The 24706-nt window shown below is 39.6% G+C and overlaps 1 protein-coding gene across 1 annotated transcript; it reads left to right on the forward strand.

The window, feature by feature from the left end:
• The first annotated feature begins 2851 nt into the window (after positions 1-2851).
• On the forward strand, positions 2852-24473 carry si:dkey-122a22.2 (uncharacterized). Its single transcript, XM_054783274.1, has 11 exons — positions 2852-3163; positions 4773-4935; positions 5077-5148; positions 5267-5343; positions 6021-6121; positions 7977-8093; positions 9446-9520; positions 21663-21798; positions 23311-23393; positions 23468-23564; positions 23667-24473. Exons 1-11 carry the CDS (start codon positions 3122-3124, stop codon positions 23829-23831), a joined length of 1128 nt encoding a protein of 375 aa, XP_054639249.1. The 5' UTR covers positions 2852-3121; the 3' UTR covers positions 23832-24473.
• Positions 24474-24706: the final 233 nt, after the last annotated feature.

The raw sequence follows: 24706 nt of genomic DNA on the forward strand, positions 1-24706 counted from the left end.
TATTGCTTCCTCTGTATGACGTCTGTTCAATGTAATGATTCCCTTACGGGTGAGCGTCATAACTCCCATTATTAAGCCAGATTTACAAACTCACACTAATATATGAGTGTCCTAGCAGTATTTTGCCGTAGAGATGTCATTCCTTTAACCTCTTCCAAGATATGAAGTAGATAGACAGGAAATGGCTTTCTATCGACCTGCCATGCTATCTCAATTGTTTCTAAAACGGTTACGTTTCACGTTTGCCCCCCCTGCCTTTTCTGCCTCTTTGTGTTGTCTCTGTTTTCATAGGCCCTCGCTCTGGTTGGAGGCAGGACAACTGTGTGTTCCTGCTGCTGATTAGCAGACTGGCTACTTAAACGCTCTCCTTTTATATAACGGTGATTTCATTGGTGCTTTTGCCAGCTCAAGACAAAGCTCAGCCGGTGCCTGATGCTTCCTCCTGGGGTGGCTTTGTTGCACTTTGTGTGACTCCCATTAAAAAGGCTATAATTTTTGTTTTGCCTCACGCCTCTGCATCTAAGGTCCAGACCTACACAGCATGTACAAGTAACATAAAACCTCTTTTTTGAGGTTATGAGCTCAGGTAGAGGAAAAATGAGATGAGTTTTTTTTGGAGGGGGCAGAGACATGTCAGTAGCGTGACAAGTTGTCATACTAATGCATTATTATTTTCACTCTGCTCCTATTTTTACAAGCTATTCTATAACCCCGTAGCGCTGCAACACAGAATGAAATGTATTGTGTAAGACTTGCTGAATGTCAGGGCTGGAGGGGGACAAGCAACACTGTCAACATGTCTGCTGCCTCCAGACATGGCACAAATGGCAACGATGGTGTCAAGGTGACCTGGCATTGAAAGAATGCCTAGTTACTGCGTGTGCACCATGTGTGAACATGTTACATGCAGCCTGAAGAAAGATTTGTTGTTTTATTTATGAGAAATACCTCATTAGAATAAAAAAAGGGTACAAAACCACGAAATGCAAAGAGTTGTTTTTCTGTAGGCACTAAGGGACATGTAGAATGTTAATTTCTCTTGCAGATGAATAAATCTATCTATCTATCTATCTATCTATCTATCTATCTATCTATCTATCTATCTATCTATCTATCTATCTATCTATCTATCTATCTATCTATCTATCTATAGTCCATGTTTATTCAAGGCAATGACAAACGAGTATGTTCTCATTTCAAGAGCTAAAACTTGGTAAAAGAATACTGTAATACTGAGGTATTACACTGATAAAAGTCCCTAAAAACCTAAGTGGATGCCATATACAATTTCCCATTATCATTTTTGTGTTAAATGTTGAGAAGTACAAATCTTTGATGGAATGAGTGTCTTATATTTTCCAAAGTGGTACTCTGGTATGGGTGGTGCGGTGGAATAGTGGTTTGTACGTCTGCCTCACAATCGGGAGAATTAGAAAACTGGATGTTTGTGTGGAGGTTGCATGTTGTGTAGCTTTTCTCTGGTGTACTCTGGGTTCTTCCCACATCCCAAATTGGAGAGTATAAACTGCCCATCAGTGTGAATGGTTGTTTGTCTGTATGTGCCATGTGATTGACTGGTAACCAGTCCGGTGTGTAACCGGTTTCTCACCCGATGTCAGCTGGGATAGGCTCCAGCTCACCAGCAACCCTAATGAGGACAAGCGGTGTACAAAATGGACCGATTGTGCACTGGTGTTTTTCCAGTGCTATTCAAAGTGACATAAAGAACGAAGGGTCAAGAGAAGGGCATTCGCTACATGTTGAGAGCCTGATTACACCAGCTTTAGCCTCAGTACTAAATATGTGGAACTGGAGCTGAAAAAAATGATGCATGACCCACCATCATATGCTTTAATCAACCATTGGTGCCCTAAAACCAAAAACAACATACAATACTCATCCTCTGTGAGCTTGACAGCGAGTCAATACCAAACATTCATCATTGTTTATTACTGCAATGAATTCGCTACATGACTCCAATTACCATTCAGCTGCTAAACTGGGTTTATTGCTGAGTTTCTATTTTGTGTAAAAAGCATTTACTGGACGAATGCACAGGATATTCAGGCTTTGTTCTTGCATTGGTAAATAAGCGAGTGAATGATGTGTGCTTGACTCTCAACTGCAAATGCATTTCCTAACTCTATTCTGGTGTATTTTACAGTTTATTATTATCCTCCAATATTTCTCTCCTAAATGTGCATAACAACTACAAAAATGTAGAACAGCCAATCTGGGACCTGCAATTGTAAACCGACTAAATCAGATTCAGTAGCGATGTCACAGTCGCAGGATGACGTGAATAGAACTATTTGGTATACCATACATGTATGAATGCATAAAATAGTGATTTGCATAGATTACTTGTCTTGGAGCATCTGCCCTCACCGCTATTAATGCAGGATTGTATGTTATGACAATGCAATATCTGTTCAAATTTTCTTCATGGTTATACCAGGTGAATGGCGTTATCCATATCTGCCAATTTCTTACAAAAAAGTCCGAGATAGTCAAAGTGAATGTGCTGATAATGACTAAAGGGTTTGAGTCTATTTAATATTCGTCCGGCTGCCTGCCTGTGCAGGGTTAGTGGAGTTCCGCATGAGTTTGTGGAATATAGCGACCCCCAAAGGCCAAATCACCGACATTGCGACCTGGGTGTCCTGAGCCGTATTAAACAGACAGAGCGACAAATACGTATAATATGTTAAAGTCAATCGAATGACAAAGCAAAACATGGCTATTACGTACACGTGTCTTTTATTACCGCCACAGGTTGTTGCTATTTGGAAACGCGTTCACGTGAGAAGTTTGTCTTTCGTCGGCTTCTGTATCTCAACCAGGAAGCTACTCTCACAATAGTCCATTCATCCGTTCATCCGTTTTTCTACCACTTATCGTCTTCGGGTTCACTGGAAGCTAGAGTCTATCCCAGCCGAAAGGCGGACTGCATCCTGGAGTGTTCTCCAGGCAATCACAGGACAGACATATAGACTATTCACATCGTCACTGATGGGACTGAGTCCACGCTTGTTGTAGAGACACTGCCAATATAAAAGCTATTCAATTAATTTTCTCCATTACTATAGCTGCCGCCAGCTATAAAACGACTTGGTTAAAAATGAAGAAAGAACCTAAAAGTCAAGCTCCTGCGTCTAGAAAGGTAATGTAATGCAAAATTTTTAGTTCGCAAATTGGTTACCATTAATAACGCTTACAGGACCACTGAGCTACAAAGGTCAGAAACATTTTCTTGCATTAAAAACCTTTATTTGTCTGGTCCAATCATAATATTGCCAACTTATTAAGCGTCCAATCAGGTTGCTCTGATGTCCTCCCTGTGCTCATTTATCAGAAAGACACAATTTCTATTATCCGTGCTCGTTATAGCAGGGGTCTCTAACCGGTAGCTCGGGAGCTACCAGTAGCTCACCAGCTGATTTTTGAGTTGCTCATGAATGGGTCAAAGAATATTTACTTGAACTCTTAGTATTTTTTGTATTCAAGTGTTAAATTCTGACGTTATATCTCTATCTATCTCTAATGGCCACAAGCAATGACCACACTGTTTAAGCTGAGATCTGCTTTGTGAGTAAAGTACAATTCCAATATTGCCAGTCAAATAAATAAAACACAAATAGCTCAATAGCTTTGTCAAAGTAGCCCTGATAGCAATGACATTTGGAGACACCTGCATGAGAAAAAATGCTTACTGAAATACAAAATGCAGATGAACAAAACTGTTTTTGTTGTTTTTCTGCACAATGTGACTACCAACATTTTGTTCAAGTTTTTTGTTAAAGTTTTATAAGCTTGCTTCTGCCCTCTCATTTTCAACTAGTGTTCCATTATTTTGTATTTTGTAAATGTTCGTTTTATTTGGTTGAGTGAAATAAACTGAACTGAACTGAAAGTTCCGACAAAACAAGTTTATTAAGTTTGTTTGTGTTGAAATGAGCTATGAAAATAAATGTTACAAACAGGAGTACCAGTAGCTCTCGGTCATTTTGCTTGGGGAAAAGTCGCTAGTCAGAGAAAAAAGGTTGGAGACCCCTGACTTATAGTACAGTCAACCCTCGCTACATCGGTTTGAATATCGCTCCCTCTGTCTATCGTGTTTTTTTCCCAATTAATTAATTATAAATGATCCCTGTTTTGTGGTTGAGTATGGCCCATTATGAGTGAAGAAATATTGAAAGAAAAGTTATATGTAGCATTCTGGTCATTAGGCGTCAGTAATGACACAAAACGTTGTTGAGACAAAAATATTAACAAAAAATACAATTGATAGAGAAGTACTGTTATTTTATGTGCAGAAAACAATTATTAAATGACAAGTGGTTGGAAATTTTATTGTTGATGCAGACTACCCGTACATCCTGGTGAAATCAAATTCACTAGTGTTTCTCACCTTCTTTAACAAGGTATCACTTTAAGTAGCACTTGCACTTTCTTTGGCCCCATGGCAGGTTATTTAGTAGGCGCACTCAATAAAAAACAGTGAGACAGCAACGCGTAGGTTGGTGATTTGTTTGGGTGCTTGATTTAGCGGAACGATACAGTACAGGCAAACAGACTAGTTTATTACACGCACTTCTGTTTGAAAAGTGTGACAGTCTAAGAAAACCGAGGCAAAATTTTTCCGAATTGACGATAACCGAATCATACAAAAAATGGGGTTTGACTGTACATCCAACTTTTGTGCTAAAAAGTTGGTCTAACCTGTGCTTTAACACTGGAACCCCCCCCCCCCCCCCCCACTCCAAAAACAGGAACCAGATGAGAGACAACAAAGCAAAGCTGAGGTTAAAAGCGGACTCTCTCACAGCTCTGTGCTCATGAACGTTGGAAAGTGTTTGCTTCTAATCATCGTCATCCCTCCATTCCTTAACTATGCATCGCTGCAGAGAGAAGGACAGATGCTGCTGCCAAAAGGTCATCAGTTAAAGTCTAACAAGCTCCTCCTCACATCACATTCACTTTTAGTGAAACCTTTATATCACAGTCTGTTGAGATTCTCAACAGCAAATGGTTCTGTACAGCTTCATATTTTTGGTTTTTTATGATCTCAACTAGATGGCCAGATTGTAGACGTCGGCTTGGGTCAAAGGATGCATCTCTTGTGTAAAGGACAGGGACAGCCAGTTGGTAACTGCCATGATTTTTTTTTTGTCTTTTAAGTACAATATTAGAAGTCTGACAACATTTGATGTTTGTTCTGTGGCTGCCTTTTGTTTCCAGGCTCACTATTTTTTTCTGTGTTTAGTGATACTGGATGCGCCAACCGGAATGTCATCAGATATTTGGTTTCATGTCCAAGAGAGTGTTGCCACATTAACAAAGGTGAGGAAATTAAATAAAAAAAATACATTTTCATTTCTTTTTTTCAAAGAAAAGAAAAGTAAAAAAAAATTATATAGTTAATTTTTTTTTTTTGGAGTCACTGATGATCTAGCGGTTGACGCGCCTGACTTCCGTGCAGGCATGTGCAGGTACGTTCAGTCCCCACTCAGTGATGGTGTGAATGTTTGTCTACTTCTGTATGTGCCCTGTGATTGACTGGAAACCAGTTCAGGATGTAGATCACCTTTTACCTGAAGTTACCTGGGATAGGCCCCAGCTCATTCCATAAGTGGTACCAAATGGTCGGATGTTATTTTGGATAAAAAAAAAATAAGACAAATACAAAATTTAGAAATATTGTACATGGTTTTCATTGAACAGCCACATTAATAATTATGAATTAATCAATAGTGACAATGGGTCTATCTGTAGAAGTAGCTACTATTTCCAAGACTCTGTTTTATTCTTTTTGTGTCAGGGCACATAGACAGTCTTTGCTGTGGCTCTGCCACATCGTCTCTGCTGCAAAAGAATTCAGCACAGCAGAAATTCGGGGCTGACAGCCTGCCCCGTGTTGTTTGTCTGAAATGTTGTGTGATTTAGGTCACGTGCTTGCTTTGTAGAGTTTCATGTCCTCAGTTTGAGTTTTTCCTATGCCTTCCCTGTACTCTGTACAGGTTTGTGCCTATGACCGAATTGGACTGGGGTTCAGCAAGCGTCTGATGCAGAATGAAACCACGGGAACTGAGAAGGTTTGGGGGATATCCACAACTGGACGGTGAGTATTTGAAATGTACAAAACGTGTATTTGGGTTCATATAGAATTTAATATTAGAATTTATTAATATCAATACAGTATATGACACACTCTTCAAGAATATTCTATTCCATGTGTATTTTGAAATTGTTAGTCATATGTAATATAGAAATTCCATGGTTGTAATAGTTACGGTATTGTGATGATAAAATGAATCTTTGATAACGTTTGGTCTTTTCTACACAAAAACCTGACATGAGCATCATGGTTTTATTGAGTGGCTCTAATGTTAACTGTGATTGCATCTTGTAATAGGATTTGCAGTGGAAATCATTATTGATGTGCTGTTTGCACAATGCACACACACATTTTCTGTGACACAGATAATATTGACCAAGTACAGGAACTTTGTAAATCCAATAACAATAGTTAGCTTTCGTGTCTGCTGCCGTCACGCATGTTAATTAGCTTATGAAGCGCATTGAACGCCTTCTGTTTTGCTTCTAACACACACCAGCTGCAAAGCAAGAAGCTAGGCTGTAGTTATGGGGTCAAATTACTGTATATGAATAAAATTTAATTAAGTTAATATAGCTAAAAATCATGTGGTGACCAAATCATCGCAATTGTTACACGACTTTTTTATGATGTTGCGGTGATTGAACATTGCAAAACATAAGCAAGTTTTGAGTGCACCTCAACTTTAAATTTGGTCTTCCTTGTCAGGTTTTCAGTCAGCAGGTTCGGAGGACGTGTCATATACATATTCTGATACATAAATTGTCTCAGGGGTGTTAAGTGGAGGTGCATACTGTCGAATTTTGGAAAGACATTTTACTCTCCAGGTTGCAGATGCAACTCTTTTTTTCGCAAATGTAAATCGACCAGGCAAATTTCTTATTTTGTAATCGAGCACTGAATAAGTTTAAGCAAGTAGTGCAGTATGAAGCATAATCAGCATCAGATTTCAAATTAAGCATCCTAGCCAGTCACTATCATTTAGCCTGATATATTATAAGCCAGGCTGTCTGATGCCTCATACACCACTGATTAAGTAATGAAATATTACTTGAATAGGTTTAGTTGAATATTGATGAATTCATTTATTATGTGTGATTTACTTGTGAATCAGTGTGAGATCAGTTTCATTTGGGTTTAAATGTTTATATAATAGTGTGGCTAGAGAGACTGATGTGACATCTCGGTTCTTGCCTTGGCCCATCTAATACTGTTTGCTACTCTGCACTAAATCGTGCTGTCTTTGACGTCCGAACTCATTTGATGTGCTTTAAATCTGCCTAAAGGATGAGCACCAAACAACGGTCAGCAGTCTAGATTACCTTGGCATTTGGCCCAGTAAACATACGGCTGCCCGTTTTAGATGTAAGCAATCAATTTCCCAGGATTCAATTTCTCAAGGGCTTTGATGACTACCTAACCTTAACCCTGTGAGTCTTGTGAAATGGCTCCTTTTCAAACGGGACACATTGAGTTTGATGGATGAGCAAAGCGTACGTAAGACAGCAGAGGGCTATCAGAAATGAGCAACTCCATCTCATGTAATAGTGATGCTCGTTTCGATGGTATTTTGAGGTTTCAGAAACACTCATTAGTTTGGTACCACTGAGAAAACACATGCAACATTTAAAGCCAGTGAATTATTTTATTTTAGATTCAAGTTACATTGTTTTTGTTGTTATGATTGCTCCGAGGTGTTGATAAGAAGGTTAGAAATGAATCAGTGTAATGATATCATCTTTCATGTCCATATGCTTTGGCCCAGCGTAGATGAATAAATCAACCTCCTGGCCCAGTTTGCACGTGACCTGGTTTTATTTTTTGCAACCAAAGACATATGAGTTGTGTTGTCTTCAAGGATGGTAGACGATCTGCACCGTCTGTTGGTGGCCGCTGGAATCGCCATGCCTATCATCCTGGTTGGCTCCGAGATTGGCGCACTCAATAGCAGGTTCTACAGTCACATACATAACGTGTAAGTCTCAACAGGGAATAATGAATTCATATACTGTACATAATTCAGAATGCTTTGATAGTATCAAATATTGCAACACAACATATTGTGAGAATTTAGCTTCAGATACGTTCTGCACCAGTTTACTTTTACTAGCTGGTTTACTGTGGACTAGTACATGATAACCTGTTAACAGTGTAAATTATCTACAGCCTCTCACAAATATGAGTACACCTTCACATTTCAGCAACCATTCGTGTTGTAGTTTGTCCTCCACACAGAACAATACAATAGAAAGTAAAGGTGGACATGCAGTCATCCCTTGCCACATCACGCCCCGAATTTCTCGGCTTCACTCTATCACGGTTTTTCAAAATACATGAATTAATAAATCATCGCTCTTTTGTGGTTGACTATGGCCTATTATTAGTCAAAAAAATATGCATTTTTAAGCAAATGTTACTTATTTTTTGCCAAAATTAAACATTTTCAAGCATAAAAATGACTAAACAAACTAAAATACAAATACAATGCATATAACACATTGATATGTAGTATTACACTGGTCTCTAGGTGTCAGTAATGTCACAGGAGCCGCCGCACAGAGTTGTTGAAGTAAAAAAAAAACCCAACAAGGAACTCTTCCAGTGGCAGTGTGTGAGTGTCTATTGGAATCCTACTTTGCGGAAATTCACTTATCACGGTCGGGTCTTGCGATAAACAAGGGATGACTGTACTTTACAGTAGTCAGTGTGCAGCTTGTGTGGCAGTATAGATGTACTCTTCAGCGAAAATTACTCAAAACACCATGATTGTCGTAAGTAGCTGGTAACACTAGTAAGTATCAAGACAATTGTATCTTGCAGACAGTCAAGCATGCTGTTGTGAGCGTGATGGGCTAAACAAAATATTGACACTTTGGCCACAATTTACACATATTCACTGGGAGATGTATGTCAGTATTCCTCACATTGGCATATAAATAAATAAATGTTTGGTCCACCCCCCTGTAACTCAACCATCTAGGAGACAATGCAGTGATGAACGTGACAAGAAGTGGGTACAAGGGATGAAACATTTAGTGTTTACTCAGGGACTGTGTTGCTGCCAAAGGGAGAAAATTAAGTAATGGTGAGATGACACCTTTCCAAATGGAAATATTACCTAGGGATCCGGTGTACGTGTGGTCATCAGTCTATAGGGACTGGGACAGGCGATTCCACAGAGAAAGACAGATTGGGTGATGCGATTGTTGCTCATGATCATTACAGCCTCCAAGGGTTATGTGAACCAGGGTAGTCAACAAATCTGACCTCACCTAAAAGTGTGTTTAAACATCTACAGTTAAATTGTGTGTGTCCTCTATTTGTCAGGCAAGTGACAGACCTGGTGTTGATTGATCCTATACCAGAAGACCTTTTTGAAGAGGAGCAGTGGAAGGAGTATTGGTGAGTTTTTTTAAGTAAGCATGGATGATTGTGACAAAACAGATTTCAGGTCAAGATTCGAGGCAGGGGAGTTTGCTTTTATTTTATTATTCCATATTTTTCTCTTTTTGAACGAAACAGATAAGTGGAGAGTGAGGGTGGTGATGTGGTTAAAACTGACTGCTACTGTAGAGCTAAAGCCAAAGAGAGGTGATCAAGGCTGGCTGCAGAAGTCAGCTTTAAAGAAATACATCACATTTGTTTCTTGCACTGCACTGCACTATCCATGTCTAAGTGTCAGTCACATACACGCACCTTTGTGTCCATCCATAGTATACTTTTTGTCCCTTAAAAACAACTGACGTAATTGTACTCTATTGCTGCAGTATTGCAGTCCGACATTTATAAATCATTTTCTCAAGCTTTCATTCATGTTATACGCATTGTATTTTGTGACTACCAGTAGAGTATATTCTGTAATTATTTAGGGAGAATCTGCATTTTCATAGACGAGAGGAAATGTTCGTTTCACATAATATAATCAAATCCAGGCCATGACTCAATGACTTACGTCATTAGCGGCTGTGTTCCTGATTACTGGTGTAGAGATTTTATGTGCATGACCCAAGTCTGCGAAATAAATATCCCTGCAAATGGCTTATTTACACGTGACTAGAAGTGGAGCAGCACCATTTATAAGCTGTATGTGTCCAATTATCTTTTGATTAATATGCATTTATCTACATGAATAGTACATGACGGTTCCACCACAATCCAATTACTGCGCACAGAGGCAATGGAGGAAGGAAATGAAGCAAAGACTTATATTTTCTCTCTGAAAAAACATTCCATCATTGCTGTCCATTTGCATGGTGGAGTAAAAATAGAAAAAGGAGGGGCGTAGGCAGTAAGATGATTGAACAGAAACACAGTACAGATGTTTGCATCACTACATTGCAGTTCAATTGGTATCAGCCAGCTTTCTTTCTGGTCTTTCTTTCACCATAGCTCAATGGGGTCTTCATGTATATATATATATATATATATATATATATTTTTTTTTTTTTACAGATATGGCTTTATTAGCTTTTTTTCATGATGTAAAAGTTAACAGGCCTGCACCTGAGAAGGATTCTGGGTAGACCCAATCAGCTTCGGAAAAGTTGAGGATTTAGACATCAAAGCTGTGCTCATTAACAGAGGCTCACTCCCAAAATTAGTTATGTTACTTCCTACGAAATGAATCGCCACCATCTCCCAGCAGTGGCATTTGTGTGGCATTTCTGCACGTGTGTGCGCATACGCGTACGTTTGCTGGTGTGGACTTATAAGGGGTCATCGTTCTTATTTTGGATTTTCCCAGCATGTGTCTCATTTCCTTGCCGACATAGATAATGCGTCTTGATGAGAAATAAAGCAGTGGGTCTAGCATCAAAGATTACTGCAAGCCTCACAGTGTGTCTGGACAAATTGCATTCAGAGAGTGGGTTGATCATTCACTGCTGTGACGTGTTCTTTTTTCAGTGCAGGCACTGCATCTGCCTTCTTAAAGGAACTAAATGCAACTCGCTCCAAATGACATTTTTCGAAACCAAAAATATGTTACCAGTATTAGTTCAAAATAAAAAAAATGTACAAAAGATGTGTATATTTCTCACAATTACAAATTAAACTGCATAAAAATTGTAAATTTCGTTCGGCCCCGATAAAATAATTGCAATTCATGGCTGTCAGTCCCCACTGTCTCATATACGTGTACATGTCCGTTTGGAATGATTGTGTGGGTGTGGTTATGTGGCTAAACATTCAATGATAGCAAACGTTAGTAGCTAAACCTAGCCAAATTGCTATCATGAGCTGACAACAAACGTAACTTGTGCATGTGCGCATGTTACGTCGGCCTCGCTTACGTACTCACAGCAGGAAGAGGCGGAATATATGTTTGAATGTTGGCGCCCTTTAGGCAGCTGGAGGAACTTGCTACATGCAGTCCCTTGAAGGACAGACTGATTTTGCTTTTGCTGCACATTTCAATGTAGGCCTGACAGTTGAAAAACCAATATTTACTACTGTATGTGTGTCAAAAGGCACCTAATTAACAAGCTTACACCTGTTTTCTTTGGTCAACATACGTGCATGCTCTAATGGTGGTTATTATTGTGAAATTTTTTTCTCCATTAGCTCAACCAGCACAGGGAAGCGGTACCAAAGAGAGAAGATCAAGTGATATGTTCCTTAAACAGCTTTTATTTCATAAACAATATTTTAGCTGCTAATAATGTAGAGCTTTGGGCATTAAATCTCTAGGCTAGGGAAGTGTTCAGCGTGTGCAAATTGAGTAAGAGTAATTATGCAGTCTGGCCTCTCAAGATGGGTCATTATTTGATGAGACTCCAGCTGAAATTGAACAAATGCAATCAAAGTACATTGTAAATTGCAGTTAAAGGAATACAGTGACAATTCTGTAATTTTGTTTCTGGAAGAATTAATTTAGCACTCGGGAGTGCGTGTCTCCTCTTAGCCAAGTGTCTGAACAAAAAAACTAATTTACCTCATGGGGGAATATATTTGCTCGTGAAGCAGAGACTATTGGGAATGCACCCTCTGATGAAATGGGCCTTACAAAATGAATGAATGCTGATTGGACAATTCTTCTGTTTTAATGCACTATTATTGTGATGAGTCAAACTACAAGAATATCACTTGGACTCCCTTTCCTTTTTATAGTTTTTTCCCCGTTCGTATCCTTTTATGATCATTCGAACCATTTCAGTTGTATGCTGAGAGCAGTTGTTTGGGAGGAAGTTCATTTTCAGCTTACAATTGCGGTACATTTGCCTCATCATCTTTTATGGATGTGTCAATACCTGACGTGTGTGCGTGTGTGTGTGTGTGCGTTCCTGCACGCCTCAGTGTTTCACCCTCGGATAAACCTATGCAGTATCCTTATTTAATTACACATTTGCTGTCATGGCTGCATTTTGTGTAAATAAATGCATTTTGTGCCTGATATTGACCCTTTTGTGATTGGTACTTGACATTTAACCAACTACTGTACCTCAACATGACTTTTTTTGCGTCCTATTTTCCACTGCTCATGATTTAACCCTCCAATTGTTCATGTAACTCGTAAGAGTCATTTTTTGGTCTCTGGAGGATTTGTTTGCCTCCTGCCGTCATTGGTAAACAGTCGTACCGACTGATGACATATTCAGTTCTCCTGTTATAGGCATACACTTGTACACTGCAATCAATAAGTTACTGGAGCGCAGCGATGCTCCAAAGCCCTCCAGGGATCATTGTGCGAGATTGGCAGTAATAATGTAGCAATAGACTGATGGATGGTCAATGATGAGGGATGGTGAAAGACTACAAACTATGAGCAGGTTGACACAGGTGCCCATAGTGAAGCTTCAACTAAGCAGTGCACTGGTATTAATAGTTTCCACACTGCCCTATGATTGACTGCCATCCAGTCCAGTGTTTATGCCAACTCTTACCCAAAGTCAGCTGCGATACTTCAGCTCACACGGGACCCTGAACAGATTTAGGGATGCACAAATCCACAATTATCTGAATCTGGATATCTGCCGATACAGTTGAGATATGCAACTACGTCAAAAGAATATCAGCAAATGTAGCGAGAAGAATATCAGCGAATGTACTGCAGCTGTCTTCACCTGTGCAGTGCTGCATGCACACAACTCTTTAACGTTGCACATAACTTCCGGGTCGCTACATTGTTATTGTTGTTGATTTTACATGAGGCTGTAATAAACTACTCTCTATAGGCAAGTATGATATTGTAGCGGCCCAGATGTTTTGTGTAGTGGAGTGCTTGTGTGTGCGCAGCACGAGTGAGGAGGATGGCTGCAGTGCATGTGTGGATACAGCTACGTTTGCTGATACTGTTGTGGCTGGTCTGCTGATATTCTTCTAGCCATGTTTTCTGACAACATTAAAGCTAGAGCTGCAACAATTAATCGATGAATCTATGATTATTGATTATCCACTTAATCGATAACTATTTTAGTGTTCGATTAACTGTTTTTTCTATTTAAAAAAATTAAAGATCCTCTGATTTTAGCCTCTCAAATGTTACTATTTTTTTATTTTCTTATTCATCCACAAAAGCTGACGTATTATCTTTGATATTCACACACATCAGCTTTGACTTTGGTGATCGACAGTTTTACTTTTCTGATATGCTGCACACCAAACTACTAACTGTGTTTGGTTCATATCGATTTGGTCCGTCTCGGGCCTAACCGATTACTCGATTAATTAAATTACAAGCTTCAGATTAATCGACAAAGAAAATAATGGCCCTAATTAAAGCACAGATGTGGCTCATGGATTGGAAATCTCTGCAGCTGGTATCAGAAAAATATCTGATACATGAATTACTCTAGCATCAGAACCTGATACCGATACTGGATTGGCTCAGCCCTGTCCTTAAACAGAATAAATAGTATAAAATGATTCAACACACATTTCAGTATGTCACGTTAGTAGAGTGATCATGAACACACAAAAGTGGAAAGTAAAGTAAAAAATTCTGACACCCCTCAGGTGCATGCAGATGGGACACTGTGGGGTGTCCCAGCCTTTTCAAATGATCCTATCTGAACCTTGTATGTTGTTTATTGTGCTTGTTGTCGTACTTCCCATGGAGTCACCATGTCTTTTTCCTGACTCAACTGATTCTCAGCCCCATTTTTGGACCTTCACACCATTAGGAGACAAATAGATGAGTCAGAAAAGCCAATTAAACGTTTAACAACTGCGGTTAGCATTCCTAATGAAGCTGGACTTCTGCAGCGTGCATGTATTACCCCAGTTTAAATCTATATATTGGTGCAGAGGCTAGGGTTTAGTCTGTCGTTGGTTGTGGTGCAAGAAGGACACCTTGTGCTCATGTAAGGTATTACACCCAGGATGTTTCTATCTAACAATTTAACAATATATACAGAATGTTGCTTATTTGCTATTTCTAACAGTATGAATGTATTTCATACTAAATGTAACCTTACCTTAGACACCATTTGAATGAAAGTAATGCCCATGTATACTAAACAGTAATAATTGCCTTAACCCTACCTAATTAAAGCATACTGTATATTTTTTCACGGTATTTCTCCTAATGAATGCAACACTGTGCTGTTCTTTTCAGTTTTGCGCCAATGAATGATGTGTGTGATACAATTACAGTATATAGTTGTCACTAACTGAATGTATTCAGCTCGCCATCCATTAAGTGTAGGTTTTGTGTCTGTGTGTTAAAGTGTCCTTGAGTGATTCCCTTCTCCTTCCAGAATACTTTGCAATAATCACTTCAATATTCCGTATGCATAATAGTTAGTTGATCCCCATGTAATAGGCTATGTTTAAATGTTCTCTTCTCATTGTAATAGTTGGCAGAAGCTCGTGTAATAGTTCGTGTCTTGTGTGCGAGCAGGCTCTCAGGTAACAGAGGCCCTGCATATGAAATGAGATGGTAATGAGGGAGGAGGAGGAGGAAGGGAAGCTTATCACTACAGGGCCAAATTCCGACAGTGAATTGCGCAGTTGTAACAAAAGTAACAGAGCGCCCATTCAGCCTGCACTAATCCAGATGGGAAAGTCAAACAGCAGAAAGTCCACGGTACAAACTCATTTCATCACTTTATTAATTTAGATATTGCCTTCTTGCTCCTGTTGGGAGGGCGGGGGAGGGTACGGGGGGGGAGAGCCCATCTGAAATGACCAACAACTGCAAGGCGTTTTGCTCTACATGTTTCCCCCACTTCGTCTCCTCACGTTATCTGTTTAATTCATCCCGCCAATCTTGGCTGTCTTTACCCACTAAATTTCCCTTTGACACGCATGCCTTGCTTCGCATAATCCTCACTCCGGGGCAGAATTAAAAATGGGGGGGGGGGGGGGGGGGGCGAGGAAGAAATTGGACAGGTGGCTGGAGAATCCTTGAAATAAGGTTCAATGCCAGACCCAAAAATGATTGGAACAGATTTGAACTTGGGGCTGATAGAAGTTTTTCGTCCTTGTTATTTTTGGAATCAAGGGGTGAGAAAAGGGTGATAGGTGGAAAATGCTCCGCCACTTTTAAACTCCCTTCAGAGTCGGGTCGAAATTGTACTGCCAGAATGACTACAGGGGAAAAAGTGTGGCAAGGAAGATGGAAATGTCAAAATGTCATTCTCCTGAAATCTGATTAAAAAAGTTTCTCCACCGTTTCTCCACATTGTTCACTTGTTTCATTTCCTGTCTGTACTCTTTTTGAAAGGATAGGGAGCGTTTACTATACCATGACTTGCCATTACTAATGATCAATACCTGACACGTTTCTGTGTGTGTGTGTGACACTGTGTAGTCAGTGGCAGAGCCAGACATTTTTCATTGGAGTGGCCAAGGTGAGACCATTACTCACATTGGGGTGGCAATAAGTTGATGCCTGAAATGTCTAGACGGCCAGTGGGGTGGCCGGAGAGTGACATTGGCCACCACGTAGCTCCGCCACTATGTGTAGCACTACTTTGTTGCAACAACTGAATATTGATTTGATATCAGTCATCAGTCTCTCTCAAGGGTGCATACTGTAAGTTTGTGTAAGGCTTACATATTGTAGCTTACATTGCACTTTTTGGAGTAGTGGCATACCATAAAAAAACAGTAAAAATGAATAGGTGCATGTTTAAATCTGTGCACCTGTGAAATGTAGGTCTTTGGTGTCTCTGTTGTGACTCAAAAATAAGGTTGGAACTGTAAAAGGTATATACAAATCCACATACATTCAACCAGATGTGTAGAGAAAACGTTTTTGCTTGTTCAGTAATTATTATGCGCTGAAAACTAAGTTACCCCCCTCTGTTATTCTTAAACAAGATTCTTTTTCAAGATGTTTTTGGCGAAATATTTTTTCAAGAAAAAGGAAGGACAGCAATTTTTTGAAGTCATGTTTCCAATAGCACCAAAATGATATTTTATTCATCATATTTCTTAGCTACTCGACAGTCCTTTGATGACTTCACCGATCACCATTATCTTAAAATCGGCATCATAACGCCTCCTCTGTTGTGTCACATTCGGCCAAGGCACCAAAAGAGGTGGCTATGAGACAAACAGGGGTGTACAAAAATGGTAACAAAAAATCTCAGGGCCGGAAAAGATACAACAAAAAACAATGCCAGGGGAAAAAATACGCTCATGAAAACGAAGGAGCTGCTGAAAAAAGGTAGAAGAACTAACCTTAGCGAGAGGCTGGAATAACACGCAGGGGAGACAATAACATCAATACACAAAACTAGACCAGTTAGGAGTCACCAGGAGAGCGAGTACGGCTGTAGGTGAGCAGGTGAAAGCAAGAAACAACTGGCGTCACACTGCTGCCTTGCAGCAGCTAATGAAGGTGCAGGTAATTGGCCACAGGTGTGTGCAATCAGCTCCGCCTTCTGCAGGAGGGCGTGCACTAAAACAGATAGCAGACAGACAGCAGCAGAGTGACAAACACCGGACATGACATGTTGTTTGCTAAGGCTGTGTTCACACAGTTTGGCTGGTCCAGACAAAAAAAAAAGATTGTAATGGGACACTAGGCTATCTATTAAAGGGACACTAGGCTATCTATTTAAAAAAAAAAAAAGTAAATCCATGATTGGGCATTTTTTTGTGAATTATTACGTGAAAAAACTCAAATATTCCAAAATAATGCCTGCTGGGTTTAATACTAATAATTTATATATTATATATAATTTATTATGTATCTATTTATGAACATAGACTTTATTTATATTGCTATAATAACAATTTACAAAGCGTTAACTCCACTCTACTCTTTGTATTCGTTAACGCTACTGTTACACATTGTTTTCTGTTTTTACAAATTAATTGGTAAAGGGTACATACAGGCAGTGAACAAATGTATTAGCAATTGCTGTGAAACCAAGAAGGGGTAGGATTAAATAAGCTCTGCTTCTTCCTACTTCTTTTCGGACATGTTGAATTGTGAATTGTAGCCAAGTGAAGTACTCCAATGTAACCTTGTATGCATGTTCCAAATAAATCAAAACCATTATCATTGTTTTGGCCTAGTGGTTAGCATGTTGGCAATACAGTCAGGAGATCTGGAAGATCTGGGTTCGTATCTTTGTTTGGGCATTTCTGTGAGGAGTTTGCATGTTCTCCGCCGTGCATGCGTGCGTGCGTGCATGGGTTTTCTCCAGGTACTCCGACTTCATGCATGTTAAGTTAATTGGTGACTCTAAATTGTCCATAGGTATGAATGTGAGTGTGAATGGTTGTTAGTCTATATGTGCCCTGCGATTGGCTGGCGAGCAGTCCAGGGTGTAAGCCGCCTCTCGCCCAAAGTCAGCTGGGATCGGCTCCAGCACACCCCCACGACCCCAGTGAGGACAAGCGGTATAGAAAATGGATGGATGGCATTACCATTTTGTCCAGCTCAGATTTCACAAAAAGCTTCTAAAATATACTTTAAGCGAGTGTTGTGTGCGTCTGCAAAGCATTCAGTTGTGAACGTTACAAGGACCAAAGACACAGACCAGCAGCAAAGTAGTGGATAAGTAGGAGAGATGGGTTAGTGATATACCTGTATAGCGCATAGCATATGAATGTGAGCAGGTAGAGATGGAGAGGAGGAAAGGGAAGCTTGCTGCATCAAGGGAGACCCTCGGCAGTCTAGCCTTATGGCAACATAACCAAACATATGCCTGTGTCAAGCCTGACTATAAGCTTTATCCAAAAGGCAAGTCTTACGTTTACTCTTGAATAGAGAGAGAGTGTCTCAATCAGGAACATGATTCCACAGGAGAGGAGCCTATCTTATTGAGCTGTCTTAGACTTTAATCTCCTCCATGATCTCACCGTTAATGCTGCTTGTGTTGCATGCTTCAAACCGAGGTGAGTGAGCCTAAAGCAAATCGAAGCTGTTGTGGGGCAGGCCCTTACCCGTGATTTTTCAACATAGTTTTATGCTGAACTGACATTCCAGGACTTTTTTATGAGACACTAGTGTTAACCACTGGCCTTACCCATTTTATGGATTAAAAAATGAAAATTAAAATATCTCTTTGTTGACTAACAGGAATGTTGGTGTCAGCCTTGTAGCCATTGTTGAGTATTTTAGGATATTTTAGCAGCCATTTAGTGACTACTACCGTTTCTTACTTATTAAATCGTCATAGAACTGATCAAAACTTGCATCTAAAGTACGGAAAGTCTGGCCCAGATCAAGAATAAGACAGGGACCAGTGTCCCCTGCTGCCTGGTGGATGATCTACGGTGCGTTGGCAGCATTTAGGGGCAGGCTGTGCTGCTTGGCACGGCACTGGCGGCAGAGAGCGCATGGCACTATTGACTAGGCTCCACCGGCTGAGACCAGCCAATTCAGAGCACCAGTGAGCTAAGACCGATTAGGTCTCCTGAGTTACAAAATTGCAGTGCTCTTCTTTCATCTCCCAGAAGAAGGTTTTCTCATTCCCCAGTCAAATGTTTTTTTTTTTAACTGAGAAAGTTTTGCATTTTAGACTGAACGACACTTGTACGACTACGCTCTTCATTTTACCAAGACATTAAGACCTCTAATATATTGTTGCTTAACGCTTACTAATAGTACCTTGATCATAAATACTTAATCAGAATTACAGGCGATGTTAACACAAGTGGAAAACAAGAAACACTAAATGTTGCATGGATGGTCAAATCTTAAAGATGCAGTGCGAGCAAAGTAAAGTCTTGTTTTACTTGCTCATGCAAACACAAAGTACAGTACAAATAAACAAAGGGAAGAGGGAAGTGTAGACTAACAGAAGGTGCAAAAGGTTCAAAACAGGATAACAGGAAAAAGCAGAGTGGATAAAAAATGGAAACCATGAGGTACTCAGGAGTACAGGTCTCTTGCGAAAGAATAACACCAGAACATGGAAATACTCAGGAGTTGGAGGAGCACAGAATCAAATGACAGGTCAGTCTCCATGAGGAGAAGGTCAAGTAACTAGGAGTTGCAATAGCTTTTAAGGCAATCTGAGGAACGAACCGGCGTCTTCCTGCTGCAGCTAAGGTGCTTAAAAGCAACACACACAAAAAAAAAAAAAAAAAAAGCAACACAAAGCAAAGCAGGTGTGCCTTGTACTGTAGTTCCGCCCACCACCGGAAGTAATCATCCATCAGGGGAGGAAACCAAGCACAAACAGGAAAACACAGCCAGAAACTAATTACTGACTGTCAAGTAGAGAATGACAGATTATCAATGAATTAATCATGTCTTAAAGCATGGAGGATGTATGAAGTGCACTACTTGGCTGCAACCAGCAGCAACTATAGTTTGCAGTCTAAAGAACAACATGACACCAAAAGTATCCATCTTTTGCAGCATTCTTAAGCTTAAATAGTTGTCCCCGTAGACCAAAGGAATTTAGTAAGAAGAGTGGACCATGAGAGGAGAGTTACTATTATACACATTTTTCTTATTACACACTTATAACACAGTCTTTTTGGAGTGAAACTTTACACTATACACCACAGTACACAACTCATCACGGTTTGGTATGAAACTGCTTTAAATGTAAAATTAAAAAGATGCAGCATCAGCAGTAAACTTGTACTGCATGCTGCTTTTGTCGTACCCATTTGTCTTTGTTCATTTACGCATTTTACCTGGACGGTCAAGTGTTCGCAAGCATGAGACTTTAGGGACACAAGAGCGTTTTCAAGCTGACTTATACTTATACTTCCTGTACCTCATTCAATGCCATACTGAATATTCTGTACCGAAAATCAGATCATGAATACATGTACCGTTGTATTAGGGATGCGTATCTATTGGAATGGCATCGGTTCCGACCTAAACTGTAGTAACTGGACTGAAAAGCTAAGTGGCTATCGGTACGTCCATCATTTCTGTGCTGAATTAATACAAACTCAGCCACCTGCAACAAGTGCTTGAAGCTGATATTGTTATCATCTTATATTATGATATTATCCACCAATCACGGTCACGTCAGGGTGCATTCATGAGCACCGGAATCCTAATTTCATTTTTCAATTGGATTTTGCTCAATGAATACACGACTCTTGCATTCATGACTAACTAGCAAACACCGTTGAAATGATTGTCAAACATTGATACAATGGCATATCACTGATACATTTCTGTTCAAATTGTGTGGAATATATGCACTTAAACAACGAAGTGCACTAATCCTTGTTTGTCGCGATTAATCGGTTCCAGACCTGACTGTGATAAGTGAATTTCAGTGAAGTGGGTTTACTTATTTAAAAATTTAATATTTTCATAGAACATAAAAAAACCTGTTTACGATCTTCTAAATACGTTTTTTAACATTATTACAGCCCTCTAGACATGAAAAACACCCTTATAGTCACCGTTACCCTGTTCCCAATATAAAAAATTAGACATTATTATATACAGTAGATAGAGTATATACACAATACAGACTCACACATGTAAGCACAGGGAGAGTTCCATGTTGTTTCTTTTTTTTACCACCGCTACTTCCTGCGTTGGCGATTGTCTCATAAATGTAATGTTGGTGACACCCAGTGTAGAATACTGTACTACAGTTCACATACACTTTCAATGCGTTTTCTGAATGCCTTACATTTTTATGCTAAATGCTTCATTTAGGCCAAAAATATGTAAATTTTGCTTAAACATGCATATTTTTTACTAATAATAGGCTGTAGTCAACCACGAAACAGCGATACTTTATTCACGAACATATATTGAAAAAGTGTGATAGAGTGAAGCCGCGAAATGTTAACAGTTGTACTGTTGTACTGCATTCCCTGTGTTTGGTATTGCGCTGGTTCTGCTGTGATAATTATGACACTTTGTTCTGGATTTCATTATTTATCATACTTATAAGTATTTCAATTACTATTCTGTTCAACTTGCATGTCACACAACTCTGTAAAAATAAAGTTATTGTTTTAGGACAACATTTGGATGAGTTTTTTTCAGTATCTGTTGGGGCCCCATTTCAAAAGTGACAATTTGGCATCAAAATCGGATAATATGTGAAAGGATAGTATGTTAACTACTTACTTAAATCAGCAATGTTTCATAATACAATGATGAGACTTTTGTAGGATTCGTATAAATATTGAAATATTTGCCTCTTTTTGTCAGGCACGGTAAGCTGCTGCCATCCCTTCAAGCCAAGCAGTTTTCCGCAGCTTCCGGGCTGAGCCGCTTGCTGATTATCCTGGGCGCCATTGAACCAACTATCAAAGAAAATGTCTCCGAGGAGATCATCCAGCGGCAGGTCAGGCTAATGCACACACTTGAACACACTCTTTGACACAAACCACATAAGAGCAGTTCCCATGGGACATATGATATTGATTATTGAAACTCTAGTAAAAACATGGCTCTAAAAAGGTCGACAGCTGTTTGGGGAATGAATATGAAATCAAACGCCACAGATTTCACAATCACTATTAAACTTCTTTCCTCTGCTTATTTTACATATTTTTAATGCATTAAACACATCATCAACATTACGTCTAAGAAAATGATTTTCAGGCATTTCCAAGATAGTCATTGTTCTCAGTCTGCCATGGGGTGGTGCTGTTGCAGGAATAATCACGGCTCCTCTTCAGCAGTGGATGATGCAGACGCTTTTGTTTCCATATCCTCAGAAATTGTGCATTTGGAACGATGGCAATACCAGATGTCATTTTTAAAGAAAGGGAAATTGAACGTGTTCCCGGATACAACATTGGCCACAAACGCAGTGTCCTCTGATGTATTCTTATGTTTCAAAGTCAGCTTATGACAGGTTGTACACATTGTAAGACAGACAGTTCATATTAAACACATAGATTGCATAAGGTCCTCAATTCATACATTAAATCACGTTATTGAATAATAATAATATGTAACAATACTGTATATCATATTAAATTCATAATTCGGACAGTGAAAACTGAACACTAATACATTTGGAAAGGCATCATTTTAGATACAACACATTAATTGGATCCCATTAGATCTTTTAGAACAGTAGCTATTTATATATATCTTAAATCAATCATAATTTACATTTTTAATGGAACTACGCTGACATTTCTAACAGTCAACCACCCGTTCTGTGTTTTTTTCTTCATGATGATGACCATGGTTTGTTTAGTCTTCTTGCTCCTTGCTGCCAGCCACCCACGGTTTGATGGCAGTGGCGATGTGGGACCTATTTCAAGTCATACAGTTGTTGCCAAGGAGATAAGGACATCACTGTGCTTGGATTTTCCAAGGACAGAGAAAAGATTTTGTCGACAAGCTTGCGAAGGTTACGATGTGCACACGAGCTCCAATGCAGTTCATATCCCAAGGGCGCGGCCCACAACCACTGCTCACTGCTGTGTCATGATCACCATATCTGATTGAATTACAGTTTGGTGAAAGTTTATGAGAAAGCCCACAGGTTTTATATGTCTTTATGCTTCACGGGTGATGTTTTTTTCGTCATGCATTGAGATTTCCCTCTTTGTTCGGCGTCGGTGAAGGCACCGTAGTTGTGTGCTGTGGGACGCGGAAGGCACAGAAGTGAAGCTTAAGTAGAACTTTCTCCGACGCTGCCGCAGCTTCATAAATACACCAAACAGAAGACAAACTAACTACTGGAAACCAGTTAAATCCGGGGAGACCTGCTGACTTAACTTGTTCTAAACAGAGTATTATAACTTACATTTCCGGTGTTACTTTTACACAACTGAATTCCATTAAAAAACATTTTCAGTTGCGCTTAAGATCTATTCTATGCTCCTGCTTTCCCTAGAAATACCTGCTAAGTAACCCTGCCCATCAGAGTGGCGCTGTGGACGAGCATTACTTTCTCAATGAAAGTGCAGCACAAGTAAGGTAAACCTCACTGGGAGGTAAGTTTCCAAATCCCAATATGAGCAAGAAAACACAAGTTATGTTTGTTTCTAAAGGGACATCACAAAATATAAGCCCCTCTCCAGCAGAACGTCAGTAAGTGTGATCACGGGGGATTCCTTTGACCAGCAAATCCCCGAACACCTAAATCAGGTGAGCATGTTTACTGTACATGTCCATGATGCATTTTATGAAGCATTGCATGCTGGGAGTAACGTGTAAAACCGTGAATACATCCTGTTTTACTTGCACCAGATGGTATCCAAGCTTCAAAAGAAGTTTCTGGAGGAGTCCTACCCATCAGCCAATCACATTCACATAAAAGGAGTAGACCGTCGAATGATCTACATGAAGCCATCTGCCATCAGCCAGTACCTGAGGAAGCTCGTCAACCAGCGACAAGCCAGGCAGAGCGAGTGACCCATGGCCAACATGTAAATAAAGCACACCCAGGTAGAATGTTTTATAATTAGTCTGTAAAACATTCAAGTCATCTTTTTTAGTTTTCCCTCTGGCATAACGTAGAGATCATCTGCAAGACCGGTAAGGTTCATCGTATAGTTCCGTTTTTTTTTTTTAAACAGCTTTGCTGTATTGGTAGCTTTAATTGAGGAAAGCTGGAGGGTATTCAGCTTGATGAAAATATTTGAAAATCTTATCTTTGAGGTTGTTATTCCAGCCTCTTTACCTGGTTGGCCAATACCAAAAATGACTTCTTATCATTGGAAAGGCCACACACTTCCCTGCTCAACCTCGTACTTTTATCTCTTGCAGTTGTGTCTTAAGATTATTAAATGTTATGACCGCGGGGCAAAGTATATGAAATTCATCATTTTTGCTAGATTGAGTCCGATTGTAACATGACACAGACTTCTATATCGAATCATTTTCGCAGACTGGTAATTCAGGAATGAAACTATTCAAATGAAGATTTTTTTTCATTATCTTTACACTGTGTGCACAGTTATTAGGCAAGTCGGTATTTTGACCATATTCTCATTTGTATGCATATTTTCCAACCCCAAGCTGAATAAACTTGAATGCCTATTGGGTTTAAGCATACCAGGTGATGTGCATGTGTGTACTGAGGGAGGGTGTGGCCTTAGGAGATCAACACCCTTTATTAGGTGTGTGTAGTTATTAGGCAGCTTCTTTTCCTCTGGCAAAATGGGCCGGAAAAGAGATTTAACAGACTCTGGAAAGTCAAGAACTGTAAAGCATCTTTCACAGGGATGCAGCACTCTTAAAATTGCTGAAATTGCCAAAATATTAGGACGTGACCACAGAACCATTAA

The sequence above is a fragment of the Dunckerocampus dactyliophorus genome, chromosome 7 (genome assembly GCF_027744805.1).
Source record: "Dunckerocampus dactyliophorus isolate RoL2022-P2 chromosome 7, RoL_Ddac_1.1, whole genome shotgun sequence".
Taxonomy (NCBI): Eukaryota; Metazoa; Chordata; class Actinopteri; order Syngnathiformes; family Syngnathidae; genus Dunckerocampus; species Dunckerocampus dactyliophorus.

Coding starts and splice junctions, on each gene's coding strand:
- si:dkey-122a22.2 (XM_054783274.1), top strand. CDS start 3,122: ATGAAGAAAGAACCTAAAAGTCAAGCTCCTGCGTCTAGAAAG. Junction 6,122..7,976: donor GGGATATCCACAACTGGACG/GTGAGTATTTGA, acceptor GTTGTCTTCAAG/GATGGTAGACGATCTGCACC. Junction 8,094..9,445: donor TACAGTCACATACATAACGT/GTAAGTCTCAAC, acceptor TCTATTTGTCAG/GCAAGTGACAGACCTGGTGT.